The sequence below is a fragment of the Aotus nancymaae genome, unplaced genomic scaffold, assembly GCF_030222135.1.
Source record: "Aotus nancymaae isolate 86718 unplaced genomic scaffold, 86718_ANA_hifiasm-v0.15.2.pri h1tg000001l, whole genome shotgun sequence".
In the NCBI taxonomy this organism is placed as follows: domain Eukaryota; kingdom Metazoa; phylum Chordata; class Mammalia; order Primates; family Aotidae; genus Aotus; species Aotus nancymaae.
This window is the reverse complement of record NW_026988412.1, coordinates 11495520-11514806: the sequence shown is the minus strand read 5'-3', so window position 1 is coordinate 11514806 and position 19287 is coordinate 11495520. Positions and strand designations below refer to the sequence as shown.

Below are 19287 nucleotides of genomic sequence, written 5' to 3'. Positions count from 1 at the left end.
GGTCCTGTGATATGGGTAGGATTAGATTTATTATTGGATTCCTGGATCTCTCATCTAGGACCCAGTTGTATACCTTTGAAGCTTTTGTCTTCACTCCTGACCGATTGACCTGGGATCCGTTGATAAGTCTGACTCCTAAGCCACTGCCCCAGATGATAGTTCATTAAAGCATGGTAGGAACAGATTTTCATACTTAAGATTCTGAGTTTACTGGTTGAAGCTGGGTTAGAGACCTGTGATTTTTTTGAAAGGTAACTACTGGGCTGGCTGGAAGTCTTTCTTCATGGCTCTTTGTTCCAAGTGGGAATTCATTTTGAGACTCCTGAGGTGGAAACGTTTTTCCTGGCACTCTATGAGGTGAGGTCTCCCTGTTCTATTTGAACCTGCTTCTCCCATGGGAACTTCTCAGTTCACTGAAACCCTCTTTTTAAGGCTCTGCTGACTACCGCAGTCTCCCCTTATCCTTAGTTTTGCTTTCCACAGTTTCAATTACCAGTGGTCAACTTTGGTCTGAAAATATTAGGTAGAAAATTCCAGAAATAAACAATTTGTAAGTTTTAAATTTTGTGCCATTCTGAGTAGCTTTATGAACTCTTAGCCATGTACTCAGTCCTGCTGGGGAAGTGAATCATCCGTTTTGCAATGTATCCAAATGGTAGATGCTAGCTATATGGCCATTAAATCACTTTGTAGTCATCTCAGTTATCAGATTCACTGTCTTTGTATTGTACTGCCTGAGTCACCTTTATTTTACAAAATAATGGCCCCAAAGCACAAGAGTAGTGATGGTCGCAATTTAGATATGCCAAAGAGAAGCCATAAAGTGCTTCATTTTATTTTAATTAATTTATTTTACTTTTATTTTTTAAAAATGTATTTATTTCACTTTAGGTGCATACTATATCTGGCATTTCTCCCCATGTTATCCCTCCCCACCCTCCCCTCCCTCCCCACCTCTCACTGTCTCTCTCCAACCCCCCCCAACAACTGCTCCCAGTGTGTGATGCTCCTCTCCCTGAGTCCACGTGTTCTCATTGTTCAACATCCATCTATGAGTGAGAACTTGTGGTGTTTGGCTTTCTGTTCTTATGTCAGTTTGCTGAGAATGATGGTTTCCAGATTCATCCAAGTCCCTACAAAGGACACGAACTCATCGTTTTTTATGGCTGCATAGTATTCCATGGTGTATATGTACCATATTTTCTTTCTCCAGTCTATCGTTGATGGGCATTTGGGTTGGTTCCAGGTCTTTGCTATTGTACACAGGGCTACAATGAACATATGTGTGCATGTGTCTTTATAGTAGAACAATTTATAGTTCTTTGGGTATAAAAAGGTGAAAGCCCTGTACTTAAGAAAAAAAAATCTGTATGTTGAGATTTAATGTGAGAACAAATTTTCTATCCATGAAATTGTGAAGAAGGAGAACAATTTGTGGTAGCTTTGCTGTCGCATCTCAAATTGCAAAATTTAGAGCCACTGTGAATCACAAATAGTTACGATGGAAAAGACATTCAATTTGTGAGTGTGAGACATGAATAGAAATGTGTTCTAACTGACAGCAGTCGGGTTTGGTACTATCTGAGGTTTCAGGCATCCACAAAGGGTCCTGGAACATATTCCTTGTGGACAGGAGGGACTACTGTATGTGTTCACTAACTCTTTGACTAAGAATTTGACTTAGTATATAATTTAGTAATAATTTAGAACTTCATTGGCTTCTCTAGGAAACTTAAGATCTTTCCAAATTGACTCCTCTAAGACCTCTCCCTTCCCATTGCTTCTGCTTCTCCTCTTTCCTTTTGCCAGCTTTGATTTCCCCTTCAATTCTCTTGAATCTTTTGATGTCTCCCTTCAAGCCCTTACCTCTTTCATCATCCTTCTGTCCATATCTGCCAGACTTTTTCTTCCCTACTTCAGTGCCTCCAACTCCCTATAGGCACTTCCACTTTAAGCACACTGTCCATCATTGAGGGTTTTCAAGGGACTCAAGGATCCCCAAAAGCAACCACCTGAGGCTGAAAATGAAAAAAATGCGAATTGGAAACACTGAATATTTTATCCAGTCAGATGGGCTTTGGAGATATCCTGATAGCTGTTTGGTGTCACCTCAGTTAGTACCTAAAATTTACTCCACAGCCTCCGTAAGATTACATGGGAAAATCTTAAATATCTTCTCTATAAATATTGTTTAAAAAAAACATTAACCCTCATATAGAACAAGTAACCTAATTTTTTCCATTTATCAAAAATACAATTTTAACAAAAATGTAAAGTAGACCAAAGATAAAACTATATTATTTTGTTTACTTGATTAATTGCTAAAATTTTAGAATAAAAGCTGTAAGATCTGTTTGCAGCTATCTGCATATATGTTTGCATATGTTTACATATGTATGTGTTATATATATGTGATATTTTTCTACCTAAGGATAGTATTACCAACAAAATTCATAAAATCTCATACAGAAGCACTGTTCAAATTATCTTGGAGATTAATGAGCTCTTTTAAGTTAAATATTCCAAAAACTCCCAGAAATGTGGAAACTAACCCAAATGTGTTTTAAAGTTCATATGGGCTGGATGTGGTGGATCATGCCTGTAATCCCAGCACTTTGGGAGGCCAAGGTGGGAGAATCTTGAAATCAGGAGTTCAAGATCAGCCAGGGCAACATGCTGAACCTGTCTCTACAAAAAAAAAAACAAAAAACAAAAAAAAAACACCCCACTACTCAACACACACATAAAAAATACAAAAATTAGCCTGGCTTGATAGAGCACATCTGTAGTCCCAGCTACTCAGGAAGCTGAGGTGGGAGGGTAGCTTGAGCCTGGGAGTTTGACCTTTCACCACAGCCCTCCTGCCTGGACGACAGAGCAAGACCTTGCCCCTCCCACACACACAAAAAAAGTTCATATGACTTTGCTAAGTCTTCAGTAAATAGGATTAATTTAATATTATTTGTTTAATGAAAACGTGTTTGTCTTAATGAGTTGTCAGCATTAAGTATAATACAGACATGATTTTATTCTACTTAGGTTTACTGGTCAGATAAACTTACCTCTACTAGATATTTAAGATTATAAAAATTAAAAATTTAACCTAAGGACCAGTGTACAAGTAAACATGCACTAAAATGGAATTGCTTTATAGCCATGACTTCTCATATATCAAGCACAGCAGTAAAACAAAAAATCCATGTAATTAACTTTTTTAGGTTTTTGCTTTTGTAATACTTGCCTAACATGCATGCATTGTATAAATCATTAACAGGGAAATAACTTGAGATGATGGCTAGCTTTGTTTAATGTTATAGTATGTCTGCCTGGAAATTGTTTTTAAAATCTTTTCAGTAATTTGCAACTTTAAACTTATGTTAAATTAATAGATATTTATTTAAAAATCGACATAATTTATAAGAAATATAAATGATTGAAATACTAATACTAAACCTGGCAGGGCGTGGTGGCTCATGCCTGTAGTCCAAGCACTTTGGAGGCCAAGGCGGGCAGATCACCTGAGGTCGGGAGTTCAAGACCAGCCTGACCAACATGGTGAAACCCTGTCTTTATAAAAAATAAATAAATAAAATAAAAAGTACTAAATCTAAGTTTAAGTTTATGTATTTTAGCTTTTTATTTTCATATGGCATAAAGAAACTATATATATTTAGGTCTATTCATATTCATGAAATATTCTTTTTTTTTTTTTTTTTGAGAAAGAATTTTGCACTTGTCACCCAGGCTGGAGTGCGGTGGCACGATCTCTGCTCACTGCAACCTCCACTTCCCAGATTCAAGGGATTCTCTTGCCTCAGCCTCCTGAGTAGCTGGGATTACAGGTGCCCACCACCATGCCCAGCTAATTTTTTCTATTTTTAGTTTCACTATGTTGGCCAGGCTGGTCTCAAACACCTAATCTCAGGTGATCTGCCCACCTTGGCCTCCCACAGTGCTGGGATTACAGGCATAAGCCACCATGCCTGGCCCAATAAAAGGTTCTTTTGAAAAATTACACTATAAAGAAACAGATATCTCTAGAAATTGTAAGATGATATATTCATAAAACATGCTAGTTTGCTGTAGAATGCTAGTATGTGACACAGTTTACAGCTGTCTACTTCTTAGTTTTCTTTGTAAAAGTGTATTGATTGTTAAAATTACATTTAATACATGTAAGTTAAACTACTGAAAATAATAAGTGTGAGGAGAAACAATTCTGTATGCAAAGCATGTGAAGAATGAAGGACTTTTTTTTGTTGTTGATAAGGGAAAAAGTGTGTAATTTTGTCCTAAAATAAGATTACTGGTTATTCCAGAATAAGAAAGAAGAAAATGTAGGATGAAATCTGAGTGGATATGGAAAGCTGTAGGTTTGTAGAAAAGGAATTCTTTATGTGTTCAAGCTGGCTAAGATTAAATTGATGTCTATATAAAGGTTTTTTTTTTTTTTTTTTTTTTTTTTTTAATAACATGAGCCCAATAGTGTGCTGATACAAAACTAGAACTTGGTTTTCTTTCTGTTAAAACAACAAAGTTTTCTTGGAATATTGGTCTGTTCTTCATAAGAGATTGTGAAAGCATTTTCTTTACCTTTTAAGTAATTTGCCTAGGAAACCAAGATTCTGTGCCTTATCAAAACAATTTATTGTGCTTTGTGTTTTCTATATTTTCTCCTTTTTTTTTTTGAAACAGAGTTTCACTCTGTTGCCCAGGCTGGAGCGTAGTGGCATGATCTCGGCTCACTGCTGCAACCTCTGCCTCTCAGGCTCAAGCAATTCTCTGCCTCAGCCTCCTAGGTAGCTGGGATTACAGGCGCCAGCCACCATGCCCAGCTAATTTTTGTATTTTTAGTAGAGACGAGGATTCACCATCTTGGCCAGGCTCGTCTTGAACTCCTGACCTTGTGATCCACCCACCTCGTCCTCCCAAAGTGCTGGGATTACAGGCGTGAGCCCTGTGCCTGGCTGTCTTCTCCTTTTAAGAGAACTTAAGTATTGTTTCATAGTGATCTATGATCCTGTTTAATCAGCATTCAAATCTTTTCACATTTTTGACAGTTTTCCAAAATCAAATCCTAAATGAATTCTTAATCTTGGATTGACCTTGAAATTTCCCCTAGGTCCCCTGGAAAATTTCAAAGGATTTGTTCTTTCACCTAGTAAAAATATTGTTTGTTTGATATATTAAATTATGTGGGAAACATTGTCAAGTAAAGAGTGATGCTTAAGCTCGTCTAGGTTATATTTTTATGGGTAAATATTAATAATAAAAACATTCCACAAATTATGTGAATTTCATAAACATTTGCCAATACCCTTATTGTCCATCATATGTCCTGGTATATAATGTTATCAGTCATGATGCCAACTATTATTTAAATGTGTGCCACAAAAATAACCAATTCCCTCATCAATTTTATCATTTTTATAATGAACAGATGTTTAAACAGAGACATTTTATGTATTTTATTATCCACAGATAATTTTTTTTTTTAACTTTGATTCTTCTTGAAAGCTCCTATAATCAGTTTATAAGCCAGAATGCTTCATTTTCAACAAAACTGATTGTCTCAGAGATCCATGGAAAGGGCTATGCCAGGTACTCAGGGGTAGAGCCTTCTACTGGTATTGTTTAGATACTTGTAGACCATACCACTGGAATGAGTATGGATTTCCAGAGCTAGTAGAGAAGCTGATAGGTTCATAAAATGCTAACCTGGGATAAAGCAGAGGAATCAATTACATGGGGCCAAATAAACTAATAAATAATTATAATTTTTATGGCTATTGTTTTGGAACATTTCTCATTCTTTAATGTCTTATTTAAGGACCTTTTTTTCTGTTTTCTCATGCTTTCTATAACTCATGACAATTTAGTAGCTTATGCTTTTGTAAAAAGAGATGAAACATCTTTTCTTCCAACCTGACTCCTGCAGAATGCAGAAACACTTATTGATTATTCTTATTCTCAATGGCAATACACTTATTTGCATAAGTTCAATAAGGTTCTGTCTTCCTTGTAACAGGACATATTTGGAAAGATCAGTTCGTAACCAAGGCTTTGACTGGAATGTCGTGTTTGAGAATGATATATCGAATCAGATATATCCAGACAGTTTCAAAGCACAAAGACTTCATGGAGTCAATGCTTACAAAGTCCTCTTGGGCAAACTGGCCTGTTACCTGGCTTATAGGGCAGAGGTCCTCAATCCCTAGGTCGTGGACCAGGCCACACAGCAGGAGCTGAGCGGCAGGTGAGCCAGCATCTTCCCTACCCCCAGTCGGTGGAAAAATTGTCATCCACGAAACTGGTCCATTGAGCCAAAAAGGTTGGGGACTGTTGTTACAGGGTTCCCAGACTTACAGGTGGGTAAGGAAGGTCACTTCCTGGCAGGTCCAGGAAGCTCAGGATATTTTGGGAACCTCAGGAAGAGAGGAATTCACCCAAATCTATAGTTCTTATAGGAAAAGTATGGTAGTGCTTGGCTTGACTTTTAAGCTTCAAGAGGCTTTTAAAAGTCTAATCTGAGATTCCTCATGAAAAATTCCAGCAAAACAAACTCAAAAAGGCCTAAGTGGTCATTCTTGCTGCAATTATGTAAATCAACAGGCCAAATCTAATGAGACCAGACTTATTTTGTAAACAAGAATTTTAAAAGGAGGTGACTGGAGAGAGAATATTATAGTGTACCCTTGTGGGTTATTAAATTCTAGTCCTGTTCATTTTTTTTTTTTTTTTTTAGCTTTCTGTTGTCAACCTGTACACTGGACTGGATCCTGCCAGCTTATACATTTTGTCATTTCTTCTAGTTTCCTCTGATAGCTGACTACAAGTCTCCGAACTAACATTTCTGATTTTTCCCCACCTTCCTCACTTGGCGTCACTGAGAACTGAAACTATCCTTTTCCTAAAACCCAAGAAGTTGAAGCTGTACCACCTGGTATAAACTGGAAATCACCACAACTTTTCATATATGGGTGACTTCATGAGAATCTCTTTCCTTGAACAAGAAGAGGGACTGACAAAGACTGTCTTCTTAACCAAATTTTAGTCAGGGTTCTCTAAGCCCTTTTCTTTTCTAGGCCCCTCCTTGTAATACCTTCATAGCCCAGTTTCAGCAAAAATCTTGCTAAGTTTGTTAAGAGAAAATCTCTTACCCTTGATATCTGATCACCCTTGATATTTGGTCAAATTGCTCATCCCTCACCAGGCAATATGTGATCACCCTGGCTTGCCTTCAGCAAGAATACTGTTAAGCTGCCATAACCAGAATCCCCTATATTTCCTCGTAGTTATTGTACATCCACTGGCCTTCATCCTGCTCCTTGGTAATAAATCCCTGCTTGTTATTGCTGGATTTGGAATGGATCCCAGTTCTATACTGAGGTCTTTTTACCTTTATTGTAATAGTTTCTGAATAAAATCTGTTTATACTGCTTTAATCACTGCCACTTCTGGTTTTCTTTGACAATATCGAAAGTATACAGTATGGAAGAGCAATTACTGTCATGTGTTTACACTGACAGATATTTCAACTTACAGTTGAATAAATCCAGTGATGTACAAAGTTTGAGTTGGTGCTTTGTGTACTTACAGAATGTCCAGGAGGGAGATATACTTGGCAACTTTTTGTTCTATTTATTATTGAAAACCTAACATATGGAAAAAGATACAATGAGATCTGTGTGTGAAAAGGAAGGCAAGGTATTGCTATGCAAATTAAAAAGGTGGCCTCTAAGTGGAAATTTATATTGTGTATTTGCAAATAATAGTTGGTAGTCAAAAATACTGCACTAGATTTTGATTTATGATTGAAGGAAATACTGCTAATTATTAGTACTATCAAACTGTAGCCTTTAAGTATGTATATATCTTTTTGGCATACAATGTGAGGAATTGGGCTGTAAGTATAATCTGACTATTGAGGTAAAAAGAGCCTCATATTAGTTTTTGAAATGAGAGACAATGAAAATATTCCTTCATAATGCTGATAATTCGAGTAAAGACCATTTTGAGTAACTTAATTGAGCGACATGTCACAGCAGTATATTAATTCAATACGTTGAATTGCTTGAATCTTCACTTCAGTCTCAAAATATTCCATTTAAAAAAATCTGCAGATGACAGATTAGAGTTTCTTTTTAAAAAATGGAACAGGGGCCAGGTGCGGTGGCTCATGCCTGTAATCTCAGCATTTTGGGAGACCAAGGTGGGCAGGTCACAAGGTCAAGAGATCAAGACCATTCTGGCCAACATGGTGAAACCCTGTCTCTACCAAAAATACAAAAATTAGCTGGGCTTGGTGACATGTGCCTGTAGTCCCAGGTACTTGGGAGGCTGAGTCAGGAGAATTGTTTGAATCCAGGGTGTGGAGGTTGCAGTGAGCTGTGATCGCGCCACTGCACTCCAGCCTGGCAACAGAGCGAGACTCTGTCTCAAAACAAAACAAAAAGAAATAACAACAACAACAAAAAAACTGAACAGTGGTATAAATGGTCTAAACTTAAATGTTTTCCCATACCTTTCTTTTATAATTTCTTTACTTTTTAGAAACACATGATTTATTGTCTCATATGTTTAAAAATTCTATCACTACAAATGTAATGTTACTTACATAATGCTTCATGAGAAAATGAGGAAATAATACTTTTTAGAGCTAAAAACAGTTAAAGAATGATTAGGAAATCTATTTACATTGTCTCCCAAGTTGAAACGGTCAATCTTTCTGCATTCATTTGTGATAGGTCCATCAATGTAATGCCTGATAGAGTTCTGAAATATCTTTAGTGATGATTCTTTATAATTTTTAGGTTCACAATAGTCTAAATACCCAGTTGTCCCTGACAAAGCCACCGAATGTTTATTGTCATTTTATAATCATTAATGGGGAATCAAGAGTTTATAGTTTGGTTAAAATAATCACAATTGAAACTAGTTGGATGTGGAACTCAAGGACTTGTGGCTTGGAGGCTTTGTCATTGGGTCAGGTGTTGACAATTTGATAAGAGCACAAACAAAATACAGTCTCTTTCACTGATAAGAAATAATAATATATATTTTATTTAAAATAAATTATTTTTAAAAATTTTAGTATTGTGGTCCATGGATGCTGAAATAATATTTGTCACCTTCTTAAAAAAAAAAAGGTTGTGTTGGCTAGGTGTGGTGGCTTACACCTGTAATCCCAGCACTCTGCGGGGCCAAGGCAGGCAGATCACCTGAGGTCAGGAGTTCGAGACCAGTCTGGCCAACATGGTGAAACTTTGTCTCTACTACAAATACAAAAAAATTAGCTGGGCGTGGTGGTGGGCACCTGTAATCCCAGCTAATTGGGAGGCTGACGCATGAGAATCACTTGAACCTGGGAGGCAGAGGTTGCAGTGAGCCGAGACCATGCCATTGCACTCCATCCTGGGCAACCAGAACAAAACTCTGTCTCAAAAAAAACACAAAAGGTAATGTTTGTTGATCACTTACTATGAGGCAAACATTCTAAGTGTAATGAACTCACGTTAACTGTGAAGGAGCCAGTGGTTTACAGACTGATGCATGGAGAGAATAACTTATCCAAACTTACCCAGCTGTTAATTGACAAAATTAGGATTTGAACAGAGCCAGTCTGGTAGTAAAGTCTGCTCTTAACCACTATCTGGCAGAGATAAATAGTGCTGTAGGAGTTCCTGGAGGTCAATTCAAGTGTAAGTATTTCATATTTTGAGGTTTCCTAAAGTATTTCTCTGCTTCTTTAATATACAAGTTGCCCACATTATTCTTCTCATTATTACTACAACCAGTGAGTATCTTGATTAGAATCTTTCTGGGAGAGAAGCAGTTACTAAGAAGGGAATGCTTTACAGACAGAGAGAGAAAGGAACATTTTTATGGTCACAGGTTATTTTCTTAGTCTTGGCTAAACTTTTTTTGTGGGGGCTATTGTGGTCCAAAGACAATTTAAATGACTCATAAGCTATCACCTCTAATCCCCCAGATGTCTCAAAATTGCATGCCTGTAAGAGTATCTCAGTGAGTGAATAGCAGTATCTCCTTGCATGAAAAATATATACATATCATAAACACTTTTGAAAATGAAAATATCTCAGTGAGTGAATAGCGGTATCTCCTTGCATGAAAGATTTACACATATCATAAATACTTTTAAAAGTTTGAGTTTAATATAAATTCAAAAATATAAATCAGCTTTCCTATAAATATGCTAAAAACCTTTTTATGAATAGCAATTTAATATATTTTAAAGCATTTATTTTGTACAGCTTTTTTACTAAATTTATCTTATTACTATTTGTTAAAAATAAATGGAAATTCAAGTTTATAGTCTTGCTCTAAATCATTTTCTAAAAATCACATTTCAGAATGTAACGTTTTTGGCTTGTTTTAAATATACCTGCTTGCTGGCTGTTGTGTGTTGAAGATAGAGCTTTCTTTTTTAAATCTAGTAGCGCCCTCTAGAGCAAAAAGTAAAATACAAATTGATAAGAGAATAGTTTCACAAATTCAAATATTCTTAAACTTTCCTATCTTGTGTGATAGTTTGTTACTTAGAAGTACCAAAGAGCTGGCCAGGCATGGTGGCTCTTGCTTGTAATACCAGCACTTTGGGAGACTGAGGTGGGTGGATCACTTGAAGTCAGAAGTTCTAGACCAGCATGGCCAACATTGCAAAATTCCGTCTTTACTAAAAATACAAAAATTAGCCAGGCATGGTGGCTCATGCCTGTAATGCCAGCTACTTGGTGGAGGGGCTGAAGCAGAAGAATTTATTGAACCTGGGAGACAGAGGTTGCAGTGAGCCAAGATTACACCACTGCAGCACTCTAGCCTGGGCGATAGAGTGAAACTCCCTCTCAAAAAATAAAAAAGAAGTAGCAAACAGCTGAGCCTAAATGTTCTTTTGTTCAAATATATATATTCTTTTCAAGAATGCCTTTTAGGTAAGTTCTTCTTAGCTAAGATTAAGGATTAGTATATCTTTTTCTTACCTGTTTGTGAATGTAATGGTACATAATTTTATTTTTAAATGGATATTTAAATAAAATTACCCATAAGTATTGAATTTCTTGTTGACCAATATAACATGCCAAAATTTATTGTATGTCCATTTTGTATGTGATAGTGTGTTTGTTTTGAGGATTACAAAATAAATAGAGAATAAACCATACCCCCAGTACCTATGTTCTTATTTCCACTTGTTTTTTGTAATAGAGCATGACACATATTGGGTTTGGTAGTGGTCTTGACTAAAAAGTTATCTTGATTAAATTAATTAATAATATTATTAATATGTATCCATTTTCTATTACAGAAGAAAATACTCAGGAAATATCCCAGATGAAGAAAAGTTTGGCAGAAAAAGTTTCTCTCTATAGAGGTGACATCACATTGCTAGAGATAGATGCTATAGTCAATGCGGGTGAGTAGTTGATTTTTCTGTGATGTGTTTGTTATGTGAGTATTATTTCAAAATATTTTTAATAAATAAAAATAAGTATTTTAGAAAAAATGCTTTCTGATGTAGAAATGTCTAATATATTTCTCTTCTTGATTAAAAACATTGGAGATCTATATTTTTTTTTTTTGTATGTTCTTCAATTAATGTGCAATCTACAGCACCCTCTACAGTGAAAAGCACTAGGCTGAGATGAGGGTACTGGACCACTGGATAAGTGACAGATTGTTGCAGAAAGTTATTCAGACAGAATGTTAGCAAGTATGTTATTGTTAGTTTCATAGCTCAAATTAATAGTTGGCCAACATAAATACAAGTTCATCAAACTTTTTCTTTTGAATAGGTTGTCAGGCAATGATTGAACTGTGTAAGACAAAAGTGAAAATATAAAGAAATTATTTGAGCGATTTCAAAACTTAAGTTGTTTGGGTTCAGGTTTTCATTTTCATCATGAAATGCTTAATTTTAACCAGCATATTCTAATTATTTTAATAAGTAATTGTCTAATTAATTTTTCTATTTCAACATTGGGAAAAATATAATAGATGTTATATTTTATTATGTGGTTATATATCAAAAAAGATATAGTAGCTGTGATTCTATAAAAAATATTGTAAATGAGAGGATATTTAATGGTTTGAATTTGTCTTTTGTAAAGTTAGGCTGTTTGAAGGTTGAAAATGTCAAAAACAAATCTGGACTTGGGTAAGGAGAGTCTTTATCTAAATAGACTGTTACAATACAGGGAAGAGGATGATTGCAATGGGGGAGGCAGAATATTGCAGCAGGATAACTGTTTCAACTATGAGCTATAAGTGTCTCAAGGGTTAAGCAGAAAAGGGCTTTTCTTTTACAGTAAGGAGTAAACAAGGCTACAGAGAATTGGGGCTGAGGAATTGTATGAGGGAGTGGCTTGATGAAACAGTTATCAGGGAATGTTTTTCCCTGAGGTCAGCTGGTTCTGGGAAGGGCTGTTAAGGAAGGGTTGCTCACCTTCCATTGCTCCAGGCTGGACCAAAGTTCAGGGGTTTCCAGGAAGAAGAGGAGCCTGACTAAAGTTTGGTCAGGTTGTTTGTGGGCATTGACCAACCAGAATGGTAAATGGGGACAAACAGTTCGGCGAATCATGTATAAGACAGAGAATGGGAATTTGGAAGGTCTACGTCTGGCCTTGTCATTGGTTGCAAAGTGGTCATCTGTCAGTTTTATCTAGCAAGTCCTTTCTCACAACACAAAAGTGTGGGGGTAATTTCTTGACTGTGCCTTTTTCCAAGAGTACAGAGTTCATGTGAAGTTCACTGTTATCTCCAGGTTCCCTGTGGTGATAATAAATTCACACAGGATAGTAGGAAAATGCTTTGGCAGCTGAACAGAAGGGTCTTATGGAGAACTGAAACATTGTGCAAGGATATTGTACAGTTCTGGCAATTTAACAGAAAGTTCAGAATACTGGTCAGCTTGTTGTTCCCTCACAATTGGGTATCAGTTACAGCTGGGTGCGGTGGCTCACGCCTGTAATCCTAGCACTTTGGGAAGCTGAAGTGGGTAGATAACTTGAAGTCAGGAGCTCAAAACAAGCCTGTGGTGAATCCCATCTCTACCATAAAATACAAAAATTAGCAGGGTATGTTGTTGGCAAGCGCTTGTAGTCCCAGCTACTTGGGAGGCTGAGGCAGAAGAATCACTTGAACCTGGGAGGCAGAGGTTGTAGTGAGCTGAGATCATACCATTGCACTCCAGCCTAAGTGACAATTGAGATCCTGTCTCAAAAAAAAAAAAAAAAAAAAGAGGTGGGTGTCAGTTGCTTTGTACCAGCTGCTTTGCCATATTATCAAGGCTCAGTTTTCACCTTCTCTTCTGATGCTTCTACACTTCCTTTCTCCTCTGCTGCTTCTGCTTCCTGTCTAAAATGTAAAACTGCTTGAAAGAGGAGGCTGGGTCATTTAATCACCACCCAATATGACTCACTCCATCCTCAGGTTACCTCATAGGGTACAGGTCTCTGTTATATGTGATATCTATGGATTGTTCACTTGTGGCCCTGGGTATCAAGATGCTTTCTTCTGTCCTGTGGGGCCTCTGGGGAACACATGCCCTTGGAAAGGGTCTCAGGAAGTCCTCTCCAGTAGTTTTAGCAAGATACCACTCTAGCTAGTAAGTTAATGTATATGCCCTAAATTCTATAAATATATGAGCTTTAATTTTAAAAAATTTAAAAGATCCTATCTGTCTATATATATATATAAAAGATATATGCACACATATGATCTTTTATATACACACACATATATGTATATACACATGATCCTAGTTTTGTCCTGAGGAAGTACAACTGATGATATCTACTTCATTTTAAAATACTTGAAGATCACTCTCACGAGTTTTCTTCTTCTCGTTATGAAGATAACATTGAATTTGCTGTGTTAGCACACATTTAATAACAGTGATAATGGTCTTTTTTTTGGGTTTTGCTGTCTTCCCATGGGAGCCACACAATAGTGCCATTTTCTCTTTTTGTGTCCACTCCCAAAGCAATGTCTTCGTCTTAAAAATACTTAATATTGTGTATTTGTTAAATTGAATTATGTAATATATGTAATTGAATTTGTAGCATCTCTGACTAATAGGACATTCAGCATTGGAGACTTGACACAGTGAACCATTTGGCTCTGGTTTTGTTATTTATCTGATCAATCAATAAAAATATTTTGAGAGTAATTATTGAAATAACATAAAATGGTGCAAAGCAGAACGTCATTAACTACATCACTATTTTGTTTTTTAAATATTATTATCTTGCTCTTGCCTAAATGTGTAATTTTTCATAGCTGCTACATAATGTGTATAAGGGTATGGTAAGTTTATATGAAGACCGGAAGCAACTTTTGCTTACTCCCAAAAATGATTTGGTAATTTTAGCTCACCTTTCTGGCTGTGATGATTGTAATTTGGCCGTGTTTTACATCTCACAAGGATAGTCTCATCAGGAATGGGAAAGGGATGCCAAGTGAATGTATGCTGTAATGGCTTTATTTACAGCTTTTTACTGTGCAGCTTGTTTGCCTGGTATGGAAGGAGCGGAGCAGCTGTTAACCTTTCAGGTGAACAAGTTAACATGGCAGGAAACTAGAGAGCTACCTCTACTAAGAAGGGAGTGAAACAAAAGTACCCCTGGTCATTATGCCAAAGCAGCCCAGTCATCACCTCCTATTAGACTTCTGATGTTCTCTTTTCATGACCAGATTAGTACATTGGAACACTTGGTCTTAGCTGCTATGAATGAAATGATTCGATATTTTAAACTTCTTTCTAATAAAGTGTTTTTCTGAATTGCCTTAATTTCTTTAAATGTGACCCAGGATGGACTTCTTGTGTATTATATGTTTCTCTCTAGGAAATTATGTATATTTAATATGTTTTAATAAAACAGATTTTGCAGGCAGTATAGTACACAGGATGGTAGCACAAGTTTAGAGTTAGGGAGACCTGGGTTCAAATTCAGGTTATTATAACCAAGGCTGTTTTTTGTTTAAACTTTTTATTTTGAAATAATTATAGAAAAGACAAAAATAATGCAGAGTCTTATGAACCCTGTGTAAACTTTCCCCAATGGTGACTTTGTATATAGCTATAGTACAATATCAAAAGCAGATTTTAACAAATAATTTCAACATTTATTTTAGATTCAGGGAGTACCTGTATACTTGTTACATGGGTATATTGCATAATGCCAAAGTTTGGGGTATGATTGATCCTGTCACCCAGGTAGTGAGCATAGTACCCAATAGTTAGTTTTTCAACTCTTGCGCCTTCTTTTCCTTCCCCCTTAGTAGTCCCCAGTGTGTATGGTTGCCATCTTTACGTTCATGTTTACCCAGTGTCAAAAACCGAAAGTTGATATTGGTGCATTACTGTTATCTAAACTACAGACTTTATTCACTTTTAACCATTTTTAAACTTGCATTCATGTGAATGTGTGTATATTTGTGTGTAGTTTTGGAGTTTTATTTCATGTATACATGTGACCACCACCACAATCTAAATACAGAACTATTCCATCATCATAAAAAACTCCCTTATGCTGCCACCTTTGTGTTTATATCCACCTATCTGCCTCCCTCCCTGTTTTCATCTCTATGGTTTTGTCATTTTTAGAATGGTATATAATTCTAAAAATACATAATCAATAATGCTGCAGTGAACATGCCGTACAGACATCCCTTTGACATACTGATTTAAGTTCCTTTGGATACCTATAAGTAGAATCAATAGATCATATGGAAGTTCTATTTTTAGCTTGTTGCAGAGCCTCCATGGTGTTTTCCATAATGGCTCTACTAATTTATATTCCCAACGGTGTGCAGGAGTTCTCTTCTCTGCATCTTTACCAACACTTGTTATCTTTGAACTTGACAAAAGCCATTCCTACAGGTGTGAAATGATATCTCATTCTGGTTTCCATTTGTGCTTCCCTAACGATTAGTGGTGCTGAGCATTTTTTTTCATGTACTTGTTGGTCATTTGTATGTCTTTTTGTGAGAAATGGCTGTCCCATTTCTCTGTTTTTGCTTTCATTGCCACAGAAATTGAACTTCCAGTAGAGAATATGGTTACCAGAGGCTGGAAGGGGATTAAAGGAAGGGAATGGGGAGTTGTTGATCAAAAGTTATGAAGTTTCAGATAGACAGGAGGAATAGGTTTTGAGATTTATCTCATAACACGGTGACTGTAATAAATAATAATGTATTATATATTTCAAAATAACTAAGGAAGTAGATTTCAAATGCTTCACCATAAAAAATGATAGATGTGAAATGATAGATGTGTTAATTAGCTTGGTTTAATCATGCACATTGCATATACATATATCAAAACGTCACATTGTATCCCATAAATGTATACAATGATTTGTCAATCAAAATAGTATTAATAATAATTAAAAAGGCATACAAATGGAATCATACAGCATGTAATCTTTTAAGGTTGCCTTTTATTTTTACTAAACATAATGCCCTGAGGGCCATTCAGATTGTTATATATATATTAATTCAATAACTGTTCATTCCTTTTTATTGTTGAGCTGTAGTTCATGGTACAGATGTACCAGAATTTGTTCAACCATTCACCCATTGAGAGACATTTGGATTCTTTTCAGTATTTTGCTGTTACCAGTAAAGCTGTTACGAACATTTATATACATGTTTTTATGTGACCATACATTTTTGTTTCTCTGGGATAGACTTCCAAGTGTGTGATTACTAGGTTATATGTAAGTGCATAAGTTTTATAAGAAATTGCTACACTGCTTTGGGAGGCCGAGGCGGGCGGATCATGAGGTCAAGAGATCGAGACCATCCTGGCCGTGGTGAAACCCCGTCTCTATTAAAAATACAAAAATTAGCCGGGCGTGGTGGCACATGCCTGTGGTCCCAGCTACTCGGGAGGCTGAGGCAGAAGAATTGCTTAAACCCAGGAGGTGGAGGTTGCAGTGAGCCGAGACTGCGCCACTGCACTCCAGCCTGGCAACAGAGCAAGACTCCGTCTCAAAAAAAAAAAAAAAAAAAAAATTGCTAAACTGTTTTTCATAGTAGCTGTACCATTTTACATTCTTACCAGCAATGTGTGAGAGGTTCAGTTTCTCTACATCTTTGCCAGCATTTGGTGATATAATTATTTCTTATTTTAGCTGTTGTAATAAGTATGTATTAATAGCTAATGATTTTTTAATATTTATTCTTAATTTTTAAATTTTTCTCTCCGCCTTTTGAATCAGCATCATCATGGTTTTAATTTGTGTTTCCCTAAAGGTTAATAATGTTGAACACCTCTCCATATGCTTATTTGCCACCTGTATTTCCTCTTTGGTGAAATATCAGTTCGTATCTTTTGCCATTTTGTAATGGGTCTCAGTGATATTTTTAAGATGTTTGTGAAGTTTGGTCATTTTTATTTTTTAAGGCCCCATGCTAAATCGTATCAGGTATATACTAAAATATACTACAGCCCACATTCAACACAGTCCATACTTAAGAGTTGGATGATAGTTGATTACTTACTATTATGACATGTTTTGCAGATATTTAGGTAAACATTCATTTTGATTTTGCAGTTTTCATATTTTGGAAACCTAAAGTATTTTTTTGTAGGCTCTTGAAAAACTTGTTGGTATTATGCTTATAATATCAATTATAAATTGCCCTACTGACATCAGCTTGATTGGGCAAATTATTCGGCCCTTCAATCCTAACTTTTAAAATCTATAAATAGGGATAATACTAGTAATTAAGATCAGACAGATGTTGTAAGTAATGTGTGAAAGATACGTAGCATAGTTCTGGCATAAAATATGTGCTTGGTATATTTTAGCTATGGTATTTATTATTGTATGGCTACTGAATGGATTTCATACTATTCATACTACTGATGTCTTTTCTGAGAGAACTCAGGTTAATAGAGGAAATGGAGGGTATCTTCTTTATTAGCATTCAGATTTTCCATTATGCAGAGCCAGTTTTCCACTGAAAAGCACTGGTGCTCAAGCTGTAGCAGCTGCTTTCTTCCTGAGCAGTTTTCAAAATTCCACATATTTTAATATGGATTTGTCTAGTTACTAATGTATAACTGACACTGATCTGTAGGTACTTTAAGTTTGACTCTATTTTACCTGTTTTTTTTTTTTTTTTTTTTTTTTTTTTAAGACAGGACTCTTACTCTGCCACTCAGGCTGATATGCAGTGGCATAATCATAGCTCAATGCAGCCTTCAGTTCCTGAGCTCAAGCAATCTTCCTGCCTCAGCCTCCTGAGTGCTAGGACTACAAGCACGTGCCATCGTGCCTGGTTAATTAAAAAAAAAATTATTTTATTTTATTTTATATTTTTGTAGCGACAAGGTCCTGCCATGTTTCCCAGGGTGGTCTTGAACTCCTAGCTTCAAGCAGTCCTCTTACCTAGACCTCCCAAAGTACTGGAATTATAGGTGTGAGCCACCTCATCGGGACTTTGTTTTGATTGTGGTTTTAAATAAAGTACAACTGTCATACAAAAGAGAGGTGTTTTCAGAACTAGATTGTCTGTGACGTTCAGATTCTGTCTCACAAAGCAGTATTTTTGTATTAAAAAATTCAGTATTTACTATGAGTAAAAGTCATATTTTAAAATCAGTTACCTCATGGGGATGCTTGAAAACATTTTGGTACATATGCTTAGCTCTTTGGAGTTAAACAAACAGATTTTCAAATGCTGCTTAAACAGAGGAGTAAGAAACTTTCATTTGACAAACAAACAAACAAACAAATACCCCAGGAAAATGTATTGAGTGCTTATTATGAGTTAAGAACTAGGTTGAGCAGTGGTGGTAAAGACAAGTAAGTAAGCAGTTGGTATACAGCATGATAAAGTGTTTATTAGAGACATGTCAAGGTGCCATGGGCAAACAGAGCAATGCAAATAACTCAGGGAAGCAGGTGAGTGTATGTTGCACTTAGGAAACCACATGTGGCTGAGTGTGCTTGCGGCACATAGAGGCAGAGGCCAGATCATGAAGTGCTTTGTATGTCATTTTCAGGGCTGAGTTTTTGTTTTTTTTTTTTTTTTTTAATTGAAGAAGATAGGGAGTTTTCGAAGAAATTTTTAGAGAGAAATGATGTAATCAGGTATGTGTTAGAGAGATCCCTTTGGCCACAGTGTGAAGGATAAATTGGGGAAGGATAAGTTTGAGGGGGGAGACTGGAAGCAGAAATGAAACTATTTAACTTTGCACTAAGTACATCAGCTGAAATAAATCTGATTTTTTTCTCCTAGCTCATAATTTTAGCTGTT

At 36.2% G+C, this 19287-nt stretch overlaps 1 protein-coding gene across 2 annotated transcripts in view; it reads left to right on the top strand.

Moving 5' to 3' along the window:
• Window positions 1-19287, top strand: part of MACROD2 (mono-ADP ribosylhydrolase 2) — a 2078532-nt gene that overhangs the window by 73549 nt on the left and 1985696 nt on the right. For both annotated transcript variants that reach the window (XM_012474868.3, XM_064377970.1), the window contains exon 3: window positions 11324-11431. In XM_012474868.3, coding sequence (XP_012330291.2) covers window positions 11324-11431 — 108 coding nt within the window. The remainder of the gene's footprint in view (window positions 1-11323; window positions 11432-19287) is intronic.